The 16,674-nt window shown below is 43.2% G+C and overlaps 1 protein-coding gene across 9 annotated transcripts in view; it reads left to right on the plus strand.

Annotated features, from left to right (window-relative positions):
* The window catches only part of LOC133406867 (zinc finger protein 335-like), a 35,093-nt gene that overhangs the window by 828 nt on the left and 17,591 nt on the right, over positions 1 to 16,674 (plus strand). For 5 of the 9 annotated variants that reach the window (XM_061684917.1, XM_061684922.1, XM_061684925.1 and 2 more), the window contains exons 1-16: positions 137 to 187; positions 1,286 to 1,482; positions 4,631 to 4,907; positions 4,998 to 5,063; positions 6,132 to 7,202; positions 7,981 to 8,178; positions 9,447 to 9,611; positions 9,879 to 10,143; positions 11,917 to 12,094; positions 12,188 to 12,300; positions 13,205 to 13,223; positions 14,132 to 14,251; positions 14,383 to 14,459; positions 14,759 to 14,919; positions 15,786 to 16,009; positions 16,097 to 16,196. In XM_061684917.1, coding sequence (XP_061540901.1) covers positions 169 to 187; positions 1,286 to 1,482; positions 4,631 to 4,907; positions 4,998 to 5,063; positions 6,132 to 7,202; positions 7,981 to 8,178; positions 9,447 to 9,611; positions 9,879 to 10,143; positions 11,917 to 12,094; positions 12,188 to 12,300; positions 13,205 to 13,223; positions 14,132 to 14,251; positions 14,383 to 14,459; positions 14,759 to 14,919; positions 15,786 to 16,009; positions 16,097 to 16,196 — 3,250 coding nt within the window. In that variant the 5' untranslated portion in view covers positions 137 to 168. Of the gene's footprint in view, positions 1 to 136; positions 188 to 1,285; positions 1,483 to 4,630; positions 4,908 to 4,997; positions 5,064 to 6,131; positions 7,203 to 7,980; positions 8,179 to 9,446; positions 9,612 to 9,878; positions 10,144 to 11,916; positions 12,095 to 12,187; positions 12,301 to 13,204; positions 13,224 to 14,131; positions 14,252 to 14,382; positions 14,460 to 14,758; positions 14,920 to 15,785; positions 16,010 to 16,096; positions 16,197 to 16,674 lie in introns of those variants that run through there. The other 4 variants (XM_061684920.1, XM_061684921.1, XM_061684923.1 and 1 more) reach the window with 4 other exon arrangements.

Below are 16,674 nucleotides of genomic sequence, written 5' to 3' on the forward strand. Positions count from 1 at the left end.
AGTATTGGTAGCTTAAGTAGACCTTTGTGTTCATAAAAAATAGTTTTTTTATTCATAAAAGTAAAGGTGTACTGCCATTGGCTTGCGACCAGTTCAGGGTGTACGCCACCTCTCGCCCAGAGTCAATTGGGATAAACTCCAGCACGCCCGGTATATGCGGTACGGAAAATGGATGGATGGAGTACAGGTATATTCAATATTTTGAGCAATTGTAATATTATGCGGGAATATAAGGAGAAAAAAAAGATTATATAAGGGGAAGAAAAGATTAGGTAATAATTCAAGTCAAATGTATTGCCCATGAAATTCAAAGAATAAAATAAAACCCAATCAGTTTTGAAAGATTAGATACAAATGTATTGCACTAACTGTTAAATACAGCTAAAATGTAATTCAATGCACTGTATTGGATAAAAAAGTAAATGCACAACAGCTTTAACCAACACCTCAATTCTCGTCACATTGATAGGATTTCAGGTTTGCTGACTCCCATTTGCTCATGGAGAAGTCATTTGTAGGGATATTCGATAATACTTTTTTTCACCCCAGACTGATACCAGTAAAAGCAACTCTTGAGAATTCACCAATTACTGATGCAACCACTATTACACAATTAGCAACAAACCTGTTTCTATCTGACATACATGATGTTTTGTTGATGTGTCAACAGTGTAGCGCCAACTACAGGCGAGGAGGACTTAATGTGAGATTTCTTCTTTTTTTTTTTAGCCTTAAGAATCGGTCACTGGTATCGGCAGCCTTCACGAGTAACTGATACCTTGAAATAAGATATCTGTACTTGCCCATCCTTTGTTACAGCATGAGCTTTGGGATTCACATAATTTTCCCACTGTGCACGATGAATGTCTATGTGGTTTTCAATAAATGCGAGAAAACATAACATTGTTTTTGTGGTATTAGTTTACTGTTTTTCTATTGTTGTGACTTAGATGGTGAGATCATATTTAATAAACGATTTATGCAGAAATCCAGCTAATCCCAAAGTACTTCCAACTGACTTAAGGTAACCAAAATAGTGTTTTTGGCTACACCCTACCTTTCAGAAAATATATTGTTACATTCATAATTTTGTTACAGTGATAATTACAACAGCGCATTATGATGTTTGTGAAACTCCTTTATTAGATGGAGATATTTACCTTAATTCAGATTGCAGGTACAATACAATTATATAAAATGCCTGCAAACATATACTCATATTTTTACTTAATATTACTATTATTACGTGTTTGAGCAGAAACTGATCTATTAATTTATTGTCCAGTATTGATGGATTCCGAGGAGAATGAAGTGGAAAGCAGCAGCGATGCAGGCCCCTCTGGCATGGAGGAACCGTCCGAAAGTGGCATGGGCATGGAGTCTTCGGAGGCCATGTCGGCCGACAGTAGCGACGCTGCCTCCTCTCACGCGCAGCCGCCCGAGTCCGACTGTCATGTGGGACAGAGCTCCGAGGGACTCGTGGTAAGATTTCTCAAATGATTTCAACGGAGGCAGCGAGAAGTTAGCATGTCTGCCTCACAGTTTTGAGGTTTTGGAATAAAATCTTGTTCCTATGTGGGGTTTGCATGTTCTCTCCTTGTTTGCTTGGGGTTTTCTCCAGAGGTGGGTAGTAACATGCCACATTTACTTGAGTAACTTTTTGGAAAACTTTGTTAGGGAGCAACACTACTCTTTCTCCGTTACGTTGAACTTCATTGCACTTGTAACTTTCAATTGGGTCGCTGCAATGTTGTCTCATGGAAAGTTTAGGAAAAGGTCCATGTTGCGCGCCGAACAACCAGTTGGAACTAATCGAAAGTGGTAAACAAATGGGGGGGGATTTTTATTTTTTATTTTGTTTTTACAGACTTTTTACAATTGTATCTAGGCATGGTGGGAAGTCAAAGGCCAAATCTCATTTCTTTACATTTTATGTGCCTTGGCTCAACAAAGGTTGGGAAACAATGCGCTACACTTAATGACAATCGTAATTGAGTGGCTTGGTGATGAAGTGCTGCCTCCATGAGTGACAATCTGGCTTTTCTCTACGCTTCAGATTCTGGGCTATTTGAGAACAAGTAGCCTTTTCCTTGGCCGCAGCACACTAGCTCTGCCCCAGGTTGCCATGGTAACAAAAGCCCATCCATTGGCTCAGTTAACTGAGAAAGTACTGTATTGTTGGTCTTTTGTGGATTTTGACCGAAGAATGTCAGTGAGCTTTTAGGAAGACATCTGGGAACAGTTTTAAAATGTGAAAAAAGCATAACCGATGGCATGACATGTAGAGCCTGACCAATATAGATTTTTTTTAGGCTGATGCCGATATTTGGCAGAAAAAAATTCAATAATGGATCAATCGGCAGATTAAGTTAAAAACATATAATGAATTAAATAACTTATTTTCTGGTATGACCGGAGTCAGAGTTTGGTCCGCATATCCGGCAGTAAGTCGGACTCGTTTCCGGTGATGGTTGGACTCCGCCAAGGTTGCCCTTTGTCACCGATTCTGTTTATAACTTTTATGGACAGAATTTCTAGGCGCAGCCGAGGCGTAGAGGGGGTCCGGTTTGGTGGCCTCAGTATTGCATCGCTGCTTTTTGCAGATGATGTGGTTCTGTTGGCTTCATCAAGCCGTAACCTCCAACTCTCACTGGAGCAGTGAAGTGTGAAGCGGCTGGGATGAGAAACAGCACCTACAAATCTGAGACCATGGTCCTCAGTTGGAAAAGGGTGGCGTGCCCTCTCCAGGTCGTGGAGGAGATCCTGCCCCAAGTGGAGGAGTTCAAGTATGTTGTGGTCTTGTTCACGAGTGATGGAAGAATGGAACGGGTGATCGACAGGCGGATCGGTGCAGCATCTGCAGTGATGTAGATTTTGTATCGATCTGTTGTGGTAAAGAAGGAGCTAAGCCGGAAGGTGAAGCTCTCAATTTACCGGTCGATCTACGTTCCTACCCTCACCTATGGTCACGAGCTGTGGGTCGTGACCGAAAGCAAGATCCCGGATACAAGTGGCCAAAATGAGTTTCCTCCGCAGGGTGTCCAGGCTCTCCCTTCGAGATAGGTTGAGAAGCTCGGTCATCCGGGAGGGGCTCAGAGTAGAGCCGCTGCTCCTCCACATCGAGAAGAGCCAGATGAGGTGGCTGGGGCATCTGATTCGGATGCCTCCCGGACGCCTCCCTGGTGAGGTGTGCATGTCCCACCGGGAGGAGACCCCGGGTCGACCCAGGACACGCTGGAGAGACTACATCCTTCGGCTTGCCTGGGAACGCCTCGGGATCCTCCTGGAAGAGATGGATGAAGTGGCTGGGGAGAGGGAAGTCTGGGCGTCCCTGCTAAAGCTACTGGTCCTGCGACCCGACCTCGGATGAGCGGTAGAAAATGGATGGATGGATGGATGGATTTTCTGGTCCCTTAACGCTTACAACAAAAAATATATGAATTACAGGAAGATCGTTTGGCTGTTTTATAATACTTTGTCCTTTTAGTGTTTGTTTAATTTTACAACAGAGATTAATTTCCAAGTACATTAACATGCAAAAAAAAAAAGCATTATTGCATGAATTTATCTTTAGATTTTGGCCATAATTCTCTCTCTGTCTCACTCTCTGTGTCTCTCTAGCTCTGTGTGTGTGTGTGTTATATATAAAATATAATTTGCTAATAAATTCTTTAAAAATCAGAAAATTTGATTTTATGGATTTTTTTTTCTCCTTTTGTCTCTCATAGGTGAGGTATACCTATGATGAAAATTACAGGACCTCTCTCATCTTTTTAAGTGGGAGAACAATTGGTGGCTGACTAAATACTTTTTGCCCCCCCCCGAACACACACACACACACACACATATATATATATATGCATGGTGGGCGACTGGTTAGCACGTCTGCCCCACAGTTCTGAGGACCCGGACCCAAAATCCGGCGAGGGCCTGTATGGAGTTTGCATGTTCTCCCTGTGCCTGCGTGGGTTTTCTCTGGGTACTCTGGTTTCCTCCCACAACCCAAAAACATATATGGTAGGTTAATTGAAGACTCTAAATTGGTTGTAGGTGTGAATGTGAGTGCGACTGGTTGTTTGTTTGTATGTGCCCTGCATTTGGCTGGCGACCAGTTCAGGGTGTAACCCACCTCACACCCAGAGTCAGCTGGTATAGGCTCGAGCATGCCCGCGACCCTAGTGAGGATAAGCGGAACAGAAAATGAATGGATGGATATATATATTATCTATATATATGCCCTTTAACATTAAATCACATTTTTTCTACTCCATTATTTTCTCTGCCATGAAGCGATGACTTAAAAAATTTTTCAGAAGTCAAAACATGTAATCTTTTACAGAGTTGAAATATGTGATGTACAGACTAAAGAGAGAGCTAAAATGAACAGGAATCCAATCGTTTTGTATTTGCATTTGTTATGCTGATTGTTTATTGTTTTGTGCATTGTGGCTGTTTTTGTTTCACTCAGTAGTTCCTGTATTGTTGTTTGTTTGAATTTAACTATCCTCGTCCTATGTTGTAATGTGTAAAAAAATCAAGTTTGGCTGATTTGAAAAGGGCGAATATCTGCCAAATAAAATCGGCCGGCCGATTGATCAGTTTGGCCCTAATCACCTGTATCGATCTCAAGGTCTTCATCCCAGAGACCAGCTCTAGCACGGACGTGCGCGTGTCCTCGGTTCACCTCCCGGACTCCTCCTCGGTGGCCCAGTCCACCAGCGTGTCCAGCGTGTCCACGGTGACTCAGTCAGTGCTTGTGTCCGAGTCGGCTCAAGTGCTCGTTCACTCCAGCGCCACGTCTGAAGGAGCCATGATTGTGTCCGACTCCACTGCCTCTACCTCATCCGACCTGGGCTCGGCCATTGACAAGATCATCGAGTCCACCATTGGCCCTGACATCATGAACGGTATCTCCATGTTCCTAACTTGCCACATATTGGATAAGTTTAATGTTGCGTTTGGATTGCCAGTAAAAGCAAACTCTACTTATCCCATAGGTTGCATTGCTGTAACCAGTGCAGAAGACAGGGATGCAGAACCAACCCAATATCTCATACTACAAGGTCAAGATAATGTTATGTGTTATTAATCCGTGCATTTGCAGATCCTTTAAAACAGGGGTGTCCAAACTAAGACCTGGGGGCTATTTGCGACCCGCTGTCTGTAATTAAGCCGCATCTTATACTCAAATAATCAATTGACATGGCCCATGTCAGTTGCACTACGGCTACTACTAATACACTGGTTTTGTATAGAGCTTTTCTAGATTTGCAAAAATGCAAAGAAACTAAAACGGCACAAAATTTCTATTCATTGCGCCGCAGTGAATAAAGATAATTCAGTTACAGTCACAAATAACGCCAATTGCTATGCTTTGCTCCACCTTCTGCTCCAAGTCCATGTTCATAACCTCTGCCAAAAGGTGTTTTCGCACGAGATGATCTATGACACAGCAGAGCCATCGTTAATATTACCATACAAACACTGTTTTGTTTCATTGGGTTTTCTGCTGATAGTGACAATAGAGTTTAAAGAAGTTGCAGCTGGAACAAGACTCAATCTAGAAGGATGTTAGCATTTTCTTCTTAGAACAAAACCCCTCAAACATTTAAAGGCATCATATGCTTATAATTTGAACTAAAGTAGTGAGGAGCAGCGACCCTAACTAGTGAGGCTACGGCGTAAATATGTATAAATAAGATATAAATATATATAAGAACGTAAATTGCAACCATTTTTATTCTGTGCATTGATAATTTGGAAAAGGACGTAATGTGAATCCACGCATATAATCGTGGTTTGGCATTTGTGAATTCACCTAATTGCAGTTTTTTTTAATCTATTTGCTAAAAAACTTAAAACTATTGCCTTAGCATCATCTTGTGGCGTCTCAGTGCCAAGAAACTAAGCTTGTGAGTTGAGGAGCTTAATTTACACTAAAGTAGTACTTTGTCACCATCTTGTAGCATCTATAGGCAATTCTAAATGTTTTTGAGGAGTGTCAAGAGAGGTGCTAGTCATGCTCTTATAGCAATAACGCAATGAATGTCTTCCCGGACAAGCAAGCAAACGTTCTAAAGCAGAACATCCGGTCTCGGTCGATTTGGTTTTCATATCTGTGTCTGCTTTAGGTGCTCCCATGGTAGCCCATATGTCCTCCTCGGCTTTGTCCAATCGCATAGCCATCGAAGCACTTTCTGAGGGTCCCACGTCAACCTGTCTGGACCAGGGAGACATGCAGAGAAGCCTGGAGCCCGATCAGCCCGACGACCAGCCCGGCCACTCTGGCTACCCAGAAGACAGCAGCAGTCAGCCTGATCAGCCACAACACTCTCACCCCTCCCAGTACATGGACTGCAGTGCTGATGGCCCTGACCAAACAGGGGAGTCCTCACCTTCCTTTGCGGAGTGTTCTGAAGAACCTGACCAGACGCGCTCACAGTCGAGCTTTCCCGACTACAGTGGCGACAACAGCAACCAGGACCTGCCCGGATATGTTGAATGCAGCAAGGCGGATTCAAACCCCACTAGTCGGGGGAACTATGTGGTGGAGTGCAGTGCCGGATATCTGTGCGCTGTGGATGAGGGAGAGCGGCTGCATCATTCGCGCGCCTACATCGACAGCAGTGCAGATCACAAGACGCAGACGAGCCGGCAGTACACCGCTGAATATGCCGGCGTCGCAGCTCCCGATTCTGAGGAACCCGGATGTTCCCGGTATCAAGCGCGGGACGACGATGATGACGAGCAGAACCAGGATCCCGATCAGCCACAGCAGCAGCCCCAGCATTCATGTTACACTGAGAACAGCAACGGCCCTGACGCATCCCTCTATACTGACGACAGCTCCTCGTCAGACCACCCTGTCGCCGACACTGCAGATTCAGGGGGTGTCCCAGAGGCAGCGGAGGGTAGCGAGAGCCAGCCGGGGCCCTACATCAGCAGCAGTGGCACCTACATATCCAACCCCGAGCCCGATGTGGCACCGCATTGCTCAGCCAGCCGAGATGAACCTCGGCAGGAAGAAGCCGCGTTGGTCGTGGCTGAAGGCTCCAGAGACCGGGCGCCCAACCTGGCTGAACTGGAAGAGATGATGGAAGTTGTGATTGTGCAGCAGTTCAAGTGCAAAATGTGTCCGTACAAGAGTGTCTCCAAAGACACACTGATTAACCACATGAGGGACAAGCACTTCAAACCTGCAGGTAAGTTAGCATGTGTGACTTTATCTTCTATAGACCTTTTTTGCCATGGCGTCACACGTATTTCCGGCTGGCAATAGTTTCAATGGCACCACTAGTAAACAATGCTGTGATTTAAATTTCAACAGGTAAGGTGATTCAAAAATAGATGTTGTGGAAATTCAGACAGACTGTAAGTAACAGCGAATGTTGTTATCTGTACTTTAGAATGTTTTCATATTAAGAAGCAGGCAGTCTGCCTCACAGTTCTGAGGTTTGAATCTGTGCTCCGGCCTTCCTGTGTAGAGTTTTCATTCACTCCCCATGCTTCCATGGGTATTTACTCCTAAAAAAAAAACATGGATGTTTGCTTCATTGAAGACCATATATTGTCTGTAGGTGTGAATGTGAGTGTGAATACTTGTTTGTCTATATGTGCCCTGCGATTGGCTGGTGATAAGTCCAGGTTGTACCCCGCTTCGCGCCCAAAATCAGCTTGGATAGGCTGCACCTGCTATTCTAACGAGAAGTGCTATATAAATAGATGTCCATTTAGAAGCAGACATGCTCTATAATTGAGAAAGCCCATTTAGTATATCATAATGTCTCTATTAAGGACTGCTATTTAAATGGTAAATGGACTGCACTTATATAGCGCTTTATCTATACCATGACACTGCCCAAAGCGCTTTACAAAGCCTCACATTCACCCACTCACACACACATTCATACACCAATATTTAGGAGTGCTTTATGTTATGATACACGTTATAAACCTTTAAGTGCCCCTATCTGTGTTCAGGGGGTTTGCAAACAAAGCGCAAGCGTGGACGACCTCCCAAAAGCACCGTGCCAACCCTTCGGCAGGCGGACCAGGGTGAGGCGGCGGTGGCAGAGACGAAAGCAAAGCAGGCGACGGCGTCCGCATCCCATCAGGCTCAAGAGGATGGAGACCAGGAAGAACAGATTCCAGATGCGGGTGCTCTCGATGATTCTGAAGGTCAGTGTTCAAACCCTCACTCGATTAGCATTTTGGACGAGGAAGCAGGGTACACCCTAGACTGGTTGCCAGTCAATGAATGGGCACATGTAGAAGAAACAGTTGACTGGTCGCCAGTCAATGTCAGGACACATACAGACAAACAATTAAAAACGACCAATAAACTGTGATAACATTTCAAACGGTTAGTTTTACTGTTTCCATTCTTATCATCAACGCGGTGTAATGTGCTTTGCTGTGCACTCCCCATTAAGAGTGAGCAAGTGAGAGTTTGAGCGAGTGTGCGTACGACACATAACCAATAAAGGAGGATGATCACGGAGAAAACCACAACTTAAATACAGCGTATATCTGCGTCCATTCATCCATTCCTGAAATGTTGTAAAATGGGGAATTAGACCTAAAATGCAGATATCCCTGACCCAGCCTTGGAGCCTTGAGTACAAATTATTATCACAAAGCCAAAGGTGCTCGAAGAGCTAAAATATAGGTGAGGTGGTTGAGGTGTTCTGGACGCGTCACACCGGGAGGAGAGCCCGGGGATGATCCAGGGCACACTGGAGGAACTATGTTTCCCGGCTGGCCTGGGAACGCCTCTGGATCTCCACTGGAAGAGCCAAACGAAGTGTCTGGGGAGAGGGAAGTCTGGGCTTCCCTGCTTAAAGGACTGATATTTTGGCTATTTAGACCTCCATAAAGTGACTCTCTGACATGGACTTTTTCAATTTCATTTAAAAAAAAACACCTTGTTTTTGTAATACTAGTGTCCAGAAAAGGCAGCCTGTTTGACCCAGATTTGTATCCGCTTTGTCCATGTTTGTCTAAGACCGCCCCCTTTCCTCTGATTGGTTCCCTCCTTGTAGAAGAAATGTGTTTGTTTTGTTGACAGCGCTGGCTCAGGGGCGGAGAGATAGGCAGAGCTCTTCACCACTGAATTAGATAAGCTTGAGAAATTAATTTCAAGTATCAAATTGATTTCAGGCTTCTCGCCAGAAAAACGTCTGTAACTCACGAATGCGGGGACGATTTAAATTCATAGTTCACATGTTGTACGGAGGCACCATGGAGCCAATATATCATCCCAAATACTAGAAAAAGTTGTTTTGGTAGAATATGGGACCTTTAAGCTATACACTCGCGACCTGACCCAGCTAGGTGGACGAAAATGGATGGATGAATGCCATAATGATAATTGTGATCATTTTTGGTCATGATAATAAAAAAAATCACTTCATCACTAATCACAACCCTGGTTATTTGTTCCTCAGAGGACAGTAACTACAACCCAGCTGAAGAGGACTGCCGCGGAAGACTACCTGCCATTTTGAAAAAACACACTCCTCCGATATCTTCTTCCTCTCAAGCTCGTCCCCGGCGTAGAGTTGGTCGTCCGAGGAAATACAACCTTCTAGAAGAGGATGACAACAGCCAAGGTGGGTGGATCGTTTCTCAAAGAGCGTTACAGCAGAGGTGGGCGTAACTTGCACGTCTCTGTGTTAGCCTTCAGCTTTCAAGCAAGTCCCAAGTTATTGTGGCAACAATCAAGTCAAGTCTTAAGTTGAGTTAAATAAGTCATAAATCAAGTCGTCTTTCATAAGTCACAAGTCCTAAAATTGGTCCGAGTCAGGTCATGTCACTCGAGTGCCTGGAAAGACCCGCCCGCTTGACAACGCTGACAGTATGTTCATCTCTGTCGCCAGTCACAGAGGCGGAGAGTTTAGCAAAAAAGCCGAGAGTGAATGCCGACCCGAGTGCCACAGACGAGGCGAGCACCTCGGGCTTAGACAATGATGGGGTCGCGCCGGTGGCTGATGAGGACGCGGCGGAGGCGGTGGTGAGCCTGTCCGACTCGGAGAACAAAGACCCCTCGTCCAACTCTCAGCCTGATGAGTCCTTTGAGAGAAAACGAGGCCGTCCCTCCAAGTGCTTTCTTCGCAAGAAGTACAAGAAGCATTTGAGTCGCAAGTGGGTGATATTTCTAATCTGTTTATAATTTTTAGCTACATGTTTCATCTTTCAAGGTTTAAGGTTTGTCTTTGTCTCCCCAAGGAGTGATTTATCTTGGAATTGTTTTTATCGTACTTGTATTGAAGATTATTCGCAATAGCGCGAGATTTGTTGGTAATAATTTTTCCACAGGTACTGTCACTGCAGATTCACGTAGCAATAAGTGTGAGCCAGGAGGAAAGAGTGTAAAAAGAGAATGTCCAAAGTTTGCGATCATTTCACACTTAAAAGAGGTTTAAGTGCAATGTGCCTATTGCAAGGTACAACTGGCTTAAGTTACACAACTGGATGTCTACGGTCAAGTAAACATCATTAGTTAATTGAATATAGCCTACCACCGCTACTTAGAATGAATTGTAATCTATAGCAGGTGTTTAGGATAGAGGGAGGTTGGAAACAGCCATTGGTGAGCTTTCAATCGCTTTATTGAACAAACAGTAACAAAATACAGTAAACACAAGCACTTTCTTAGCAGCCCTGCCAATGGCATCAACTGACACTGTCACTCTACACATACAGTGGCTAAAAAAAAAGCCGTTTTGTTAACACCTGGCCAACTGTACATCCTCATTCGCTCATCCAACAAGCTAGGCCCGCCTTTTAAAGGCGCACACACGTTCACAGATACTAGTGTGTGTAGGATGTGAGGATGGCGACCCTAAGTGGACAAAAATAATACCTGCACCTAACATACATATACTATTGATATTACAATATTCAGGGGTGTCAAACTCATTTTTGGCACGGGCCACATTGTAGCTATGACTTCCCTCGGAGGGCCGCTACAACTGTGAACCCATATAAATGAAAGATTACCTCATATACTGTAATTACTTAGATTATACACAACACATTGATGAATAACCAAAAAAAAAAGAATACATTTGTAAATAATAAAATAAATACTTGGTCGGCACTTCACCCCCCCCCCACACACACACACAAATCCAATTTCCTATTGTAGTCTGTTATTTCTATATATTTTCTGCCCTCTTGGGTTTTGCTATTTCACCTGATACTAAACAAGCTTCTCAGCATTCTTTTCCGCCTTTTCTTCCTCCCCTGCATTAAGTTGCACCAACTTCCACAGAAGCAACATAAACACATATAGTATTTCACTCTTTACAGATAATGCGAAAATACCTGCCTCCTCTTTGGGAAAATATGGAAATACTATCTTTAATAAATTCATCTCGGCTGGTCTGGCATGTGAGGCAAGGCGACTGTTGGATTGTATTTGTGGCATGGAAGCACATACTTTATGTCAAAAGTTTCCAAATGACTGTTTTTGCAACATATACTGTAAATGGGCACCATGTCTTTGGCATTGTTTAGCACCATTGAATCAGCGATTACCTTCCACTGGGCTCCTTTCATGTCATACGCAAAACAATGTGAAACGGATTCCGCTCATATTGTCTGATTCTTAGCAGGAGTTAAAGTCAGTTAGTTGCTTATTTGCATAATAATTGCTAGATGAGCGATCAGATCGCTAGGGTTGGCAACACTGATTGTGCTTATGTAAATAGTTTCTCTCTGTTCACAGCCATGTTATTAGTGTAAGTAGTGCACATCATCGGGGATGTGCTTTGAACTATGAGTGCTTTGAACTGTGAAAAAAAAATATTCGGCGTAAGAAAGTAATTGAATTAATCTCTAAAATTAATTATTAGCCCAGCCCTAATAATTCATTTGCTGTTACCAATAGTCATGCCAAGTTTCCTCTTTCAGTCGGTACTACAAATCCCTCAAGCCTCTGCTGAGACCTCACAACTGCTGGATCTGCGGTTCGCGCTTTCTCACGCAGGAAGATCTGCGCTTCCACGTAGACTCCCATGAGGGAAACGATCCGGAGCTCTTCAAATGCCTCCAGTGCAACTATCACTGCAAGCGCTGGTCCTCGCTCAAGGTCTGGAGGCGCCCCGTCGCACACACTCACCTCAGCTTGTGTGTCTGTAACATTGTGTGTTTGTGTTTGTGTTCGTGTGCGTGTATGTTGCAGGAACACATGTTTAACCACGAAGGTACGAAGCCTTTCAAGTGTGAGAAATGTGATTACTCGAGTGTTTACAGGAAAGATGTCGTTCGTCACTCCGCTGTTCATAACAAAGAAAAGTAGGTGCATCGCTCAGTGGGCACCAGGGGTAGGCAAAGTATCTGAGTATTTACATTATCAAGAATCCTGTAATACGTGTTGCATTCATTTTTGTAATTTTCGTCATAAAACTGGTTGATTAACACTTTTTTACATTTATGTATCATTTATGTATCACATTGGTTAATTGATTTATTGTAAATAATGAAATAAATAAATCCTACTGAAATCAACATTTTCCATCCATCTATTTTCTATAGCGATTCTCATTAGTTCTTGGACCTTAACTGGTCACCAGCCTGTCGCAGAAAATTAACAATTTTATATGCATTTAAAACATTTTTATTTAGTTTATTAAATTATTGGTTAACTATCCATCCATCCATTTTCTGAGCCGCTTCTCCTCTCTAGGGTCGCAGGCGTGCTGGAGCCTATCCCAGCTATCATCGGGCAGGAGGCAGGGTACACCCTGAACTGGTTGCCAGCCAATCGCAGGGCACATACAAACAAACAACCATTTGCACTCGCATTCACGCCTACGGGCAATTTAGTCTCCAATTCATGCATGTTTTTGGGATGTGGAAGGAAACCGGAGTGCCCGGAGAAAACCCACGCAGGCACGGGGAGAACATGCAAACTCCACACAGGCGGGGCCGGGGATTGAACCCCGGTCCTCAGAACTGTGAGGCTGACGCTCTAACCAGTCGGCCGCCATTGGTTAACTAATTGTAATGAAAAATTGAGAATGACTTATTATTTTAGAATGACATTTATTTTAAACTAATCAAGGAATGAGCTGACTGTTTCAACATTCAAATGTGGCCCGTTGAGCATAAAAGGTTTGCCCACCCCTGGTTTACACTGTGATATACATGAACACTTTTGACAAATTCTAACTGCATTTGTTGGCTTTACATCCACCAGGAAAAAAAAGACAGAAGTGGTAAGTTTTGCCATTTTAGAGGAAATGTTATGTACAAATTTACTTTTTGATGTTTTAAATAGTTGTGTGTGTGGAGTTCCTGTCCACCCGTCAAGTGTAAAATTATACAACTAAGTCAATCTTTTGTCATCTGCCTAGTTTCTCCCAAATTGTTTTGATTCCATAAATACACTAATTGACATAATCCTGCTCCCAAATTTCTATATGGAAGCAATGTCATGTCAAAGTCAAAAGTTAAGCACAGCTGCAGTGTTAGCGTAGATTAGCGGTATCTCTAAGTGTATCGGCTTCTGAAAAGCAGCACAAGAATGTTCGGCAAAGTTTCTGACGTGATATGAGGGCCAATTGAAGTGCAGTGGGGCCGCTCGGTGATGAAGTGCTGCCTTCACGGGGGCAAATGCACTCAAATCTTTGTGGGTGGCTGCTTTTTTTTTCCTTCACACTGTGGGCTTGAAGTTACCATCGCTTTTTCATAAGACCTTGGCTCCACCCTCAGTTGTTGTGGTAACAAAAGCCATACTTGGGGTGAGCAGTGAATTCTTTTTATGGGATAGAAACGTCTCCCATAAGGGTGTTACAAATGATGCCTTTAAATGGGCTTTGTTGTTTGTTGGTTGTTTATTTTATTTTCAATTAAGTGGTGCATCTTCTGTGAACCCCTGAAAACTCAACGCAGCTCTGCTTCGTGTATCGAAGCCACCGCTGGATAATTTCACCATGTGTATATACCCCGCTCACAGTCATATTTTTATAGTCATAGTCAGATACAGTAACTAAAAATGGGTGGGCAGTCACTCCAAAAATTAAATAGAGACATTAAAGAGTCACTTTTCCATCACCTGTTAAGCACAATGGCAGCAGTCAATTTTTGAACACTTGATGGGTCAACTATCTGTCCTTTCTTTTAGCAGGTGGTGACTGTATCAGAGTTCCCGTGTCCTGTGTGTCGGAAAGTTTATACCATGCAGAAGAGACTGACTCAACACTTGAAGACCCACAGCGCAGAGAAGCCGCACATGTGCGATAAGGTCTGGTGACCCGAAATGTCATGATAGCAAGTTAGCAACCCAATGGCTGAAAGTAGTACAGTCACATTTAAAGTCAAAGTCCAGTTTTGTACATGTAAATTTAATCTGATTCTTTCTTTTTCTCCTTTCAGTGTGGCAAATCCTTCAAGAAGCGCTACACATTCAAAATGCACCTCCTGACGCACCTTCAGAGTGTGGGAGACAGCAGGTCAGTAATACACATTTTGTATACCTCTTCTTTCTTATATAAATGGTGATTGAAAAGTGACTCTCTATTTTAAAATACTTATAAATTATGTATTTGTCACTCTGAATATACACTAAGATTCAAAAGTTTGGGGTCATCCAGACAATGTAATGTTGTCTATGAAAACACACCTTTGCATATACACGCTAAAATTAAGACATTTAAGGGTCACTTTGAATTTTTTTTAACCACTTTAACAATATCTAGACATATTTTGCCCAGTATTTTCTGACTAACTCAGCGTGCTGCGTATTCGTCAGTTTCAAGTGTGAGTTTTGTGACTACACTTGCGCCAACAAGAAGCTGCTGCTCAACCACCAACTGTCCCACACCAGCGACCGACCCTTCAAGTGCGACTACTGTAAATACACAACCTCCAAAGAGGAATTCCTGGTGTCCCATTTGGCCATTAAGCACACAGGTCAGTTCACTTGGATGTAAATATGTTACCTTAGAGGTAGGCTACACAGACGATTACGGTAAATATGATGTAAATATGGTACCCTACAGCGGTTCAGACCATTATGATGAAAATATGTTACATTTGAGGTGCACAGACCATTAATATGATGCAAATGTGTTGCATTAGATTTTGATGTACAAACCCAAATTCCAATATCTGTTATTTACGTTTTACACAACAGGTAAATAAAAACTGAATACAATGATTTGGAAATCCCTTTCAACCAAATTCAATTGTATACACTACAAAGACACGCTAGTTAATCTTCAAACGGATAAACATTTATTTTTATTTTTTTGCAAATATTCACTCATTTTGAATTTGATGTCTGAAACACATTCCAAAAAAGCTGGGACAGGGGCGACAAAAGATTGGGAAAGCTGAGGAATGCTCAAAAAAACACATTTCGAACTTTCCCCACGTTAACAGGTTAATTGGAGACAGGTGAGTGTCATGATTGGGGATACAAGGAGCTCACCAGTTTGTGAACAACTGCGTGAGCAAATAGTCTAACAGATTAAGAACAATGTTTCTCAATGTACAATTGGAAGGAATTAAGGGATTTCATCATCTTCAGTCCATCATATCAGCAATCATGTCATGCAATCACTGTATTCTGTTTTTATTTACATTTCACACAACGTCCCAACTTCAATGGAATTGGTGTTTGTATTTAATGCTCCTCTAATTCAGAACATTTTATCTTATGGTCCATGTACCTCAAACGTAACATTGTGGTATTGAGGTTTAAACACCTCCAATAAATAAGATTATTGATGTGTCGTGTTCATTTGGATTGTGTTCCAAATGTGTCTCATCTGTAGGAGACAAGCCCTTTGCCTGCAGTATGTGTCACTTCGGGACCAAACACCGCAAGAATCTTCGGCTCCATGTGCAGTGTCGCCATCCGGAAGCTTTCAACGAGTGGTCCGTCTCGCAACCGGCTGTAGAAGCCAAGACACGCCGCAAGCCTTTCTTCGCCCTGCAGCACGTGGAGGAGCTAAAACAGCAACACGAGGATGCAGCGCAAGTCTTGCCAAATGCCATCGTGAGTCGTCGTGGCCGCTTTGAATTTGACATCCAGTCATGAGGGAAACGGGAAACGATGCTTTCCTTCTGTTTTCACATCCGTAAGGTTTCACTGGACCCTGTAGCTCTTCAAGCTATTCAGGGGATGGGAAATGCTTCCGTGTCCCAAGATGCACTGGGAAACACCACCATCATCTATGAACAAGGTTGGACACGTTTCCAATGTACATTATTCAACCTCCTGTTTTGCTTGTTTCTCTCAAAAAGCAATAATGGTCCTGGGCCAGTGTGACCTGGGGCTTCTGGAATTATCCGGAAAGTGTCTGAAATGATCAAATTAACATGATGAACATTGTTTAAAGGTTCTGTATTTTGGCTATTTAGGCCTCCATATAGTGACTCTCTAACATGGACTTAATATCAAAGTGTCCATTTCATTTCAAAACACACCTTTGTTTTGTCATACGTGTGTCCAAAAAGGCCCCTCTGACAGCTACGTCTGTTTGACACAGTTTTGTATCCGCTTTGTCCATATTTGGCTAGCACGGCCTCCTTTCTTCTGATTGGTTGCCTCTGTGGAGAAGACCAACTTGTGAGTGAACACGTGTTTTCTGTATTGAAAGCGCTAGCTCGGTAGCGGAAAGATAGGCGAAGATCTTCGTTAGTGACATCTGGAGCTCAGGA

Source organism: Phycodurus eques, chromosome 1 (assembly GCF_024500275.1).
Source record: "Phycodurus eques isolate BA_2022a chromosome 1, UOR_Pequ_1.1, whole genome shotgun sequence".
Classification (NCBI taxonomy): Eukaryota; Metazoa; Chordata; class Actinopteri; order Syngnathiformes; family Syngnathidae; genus Phycodurus; species Phycodurus eques.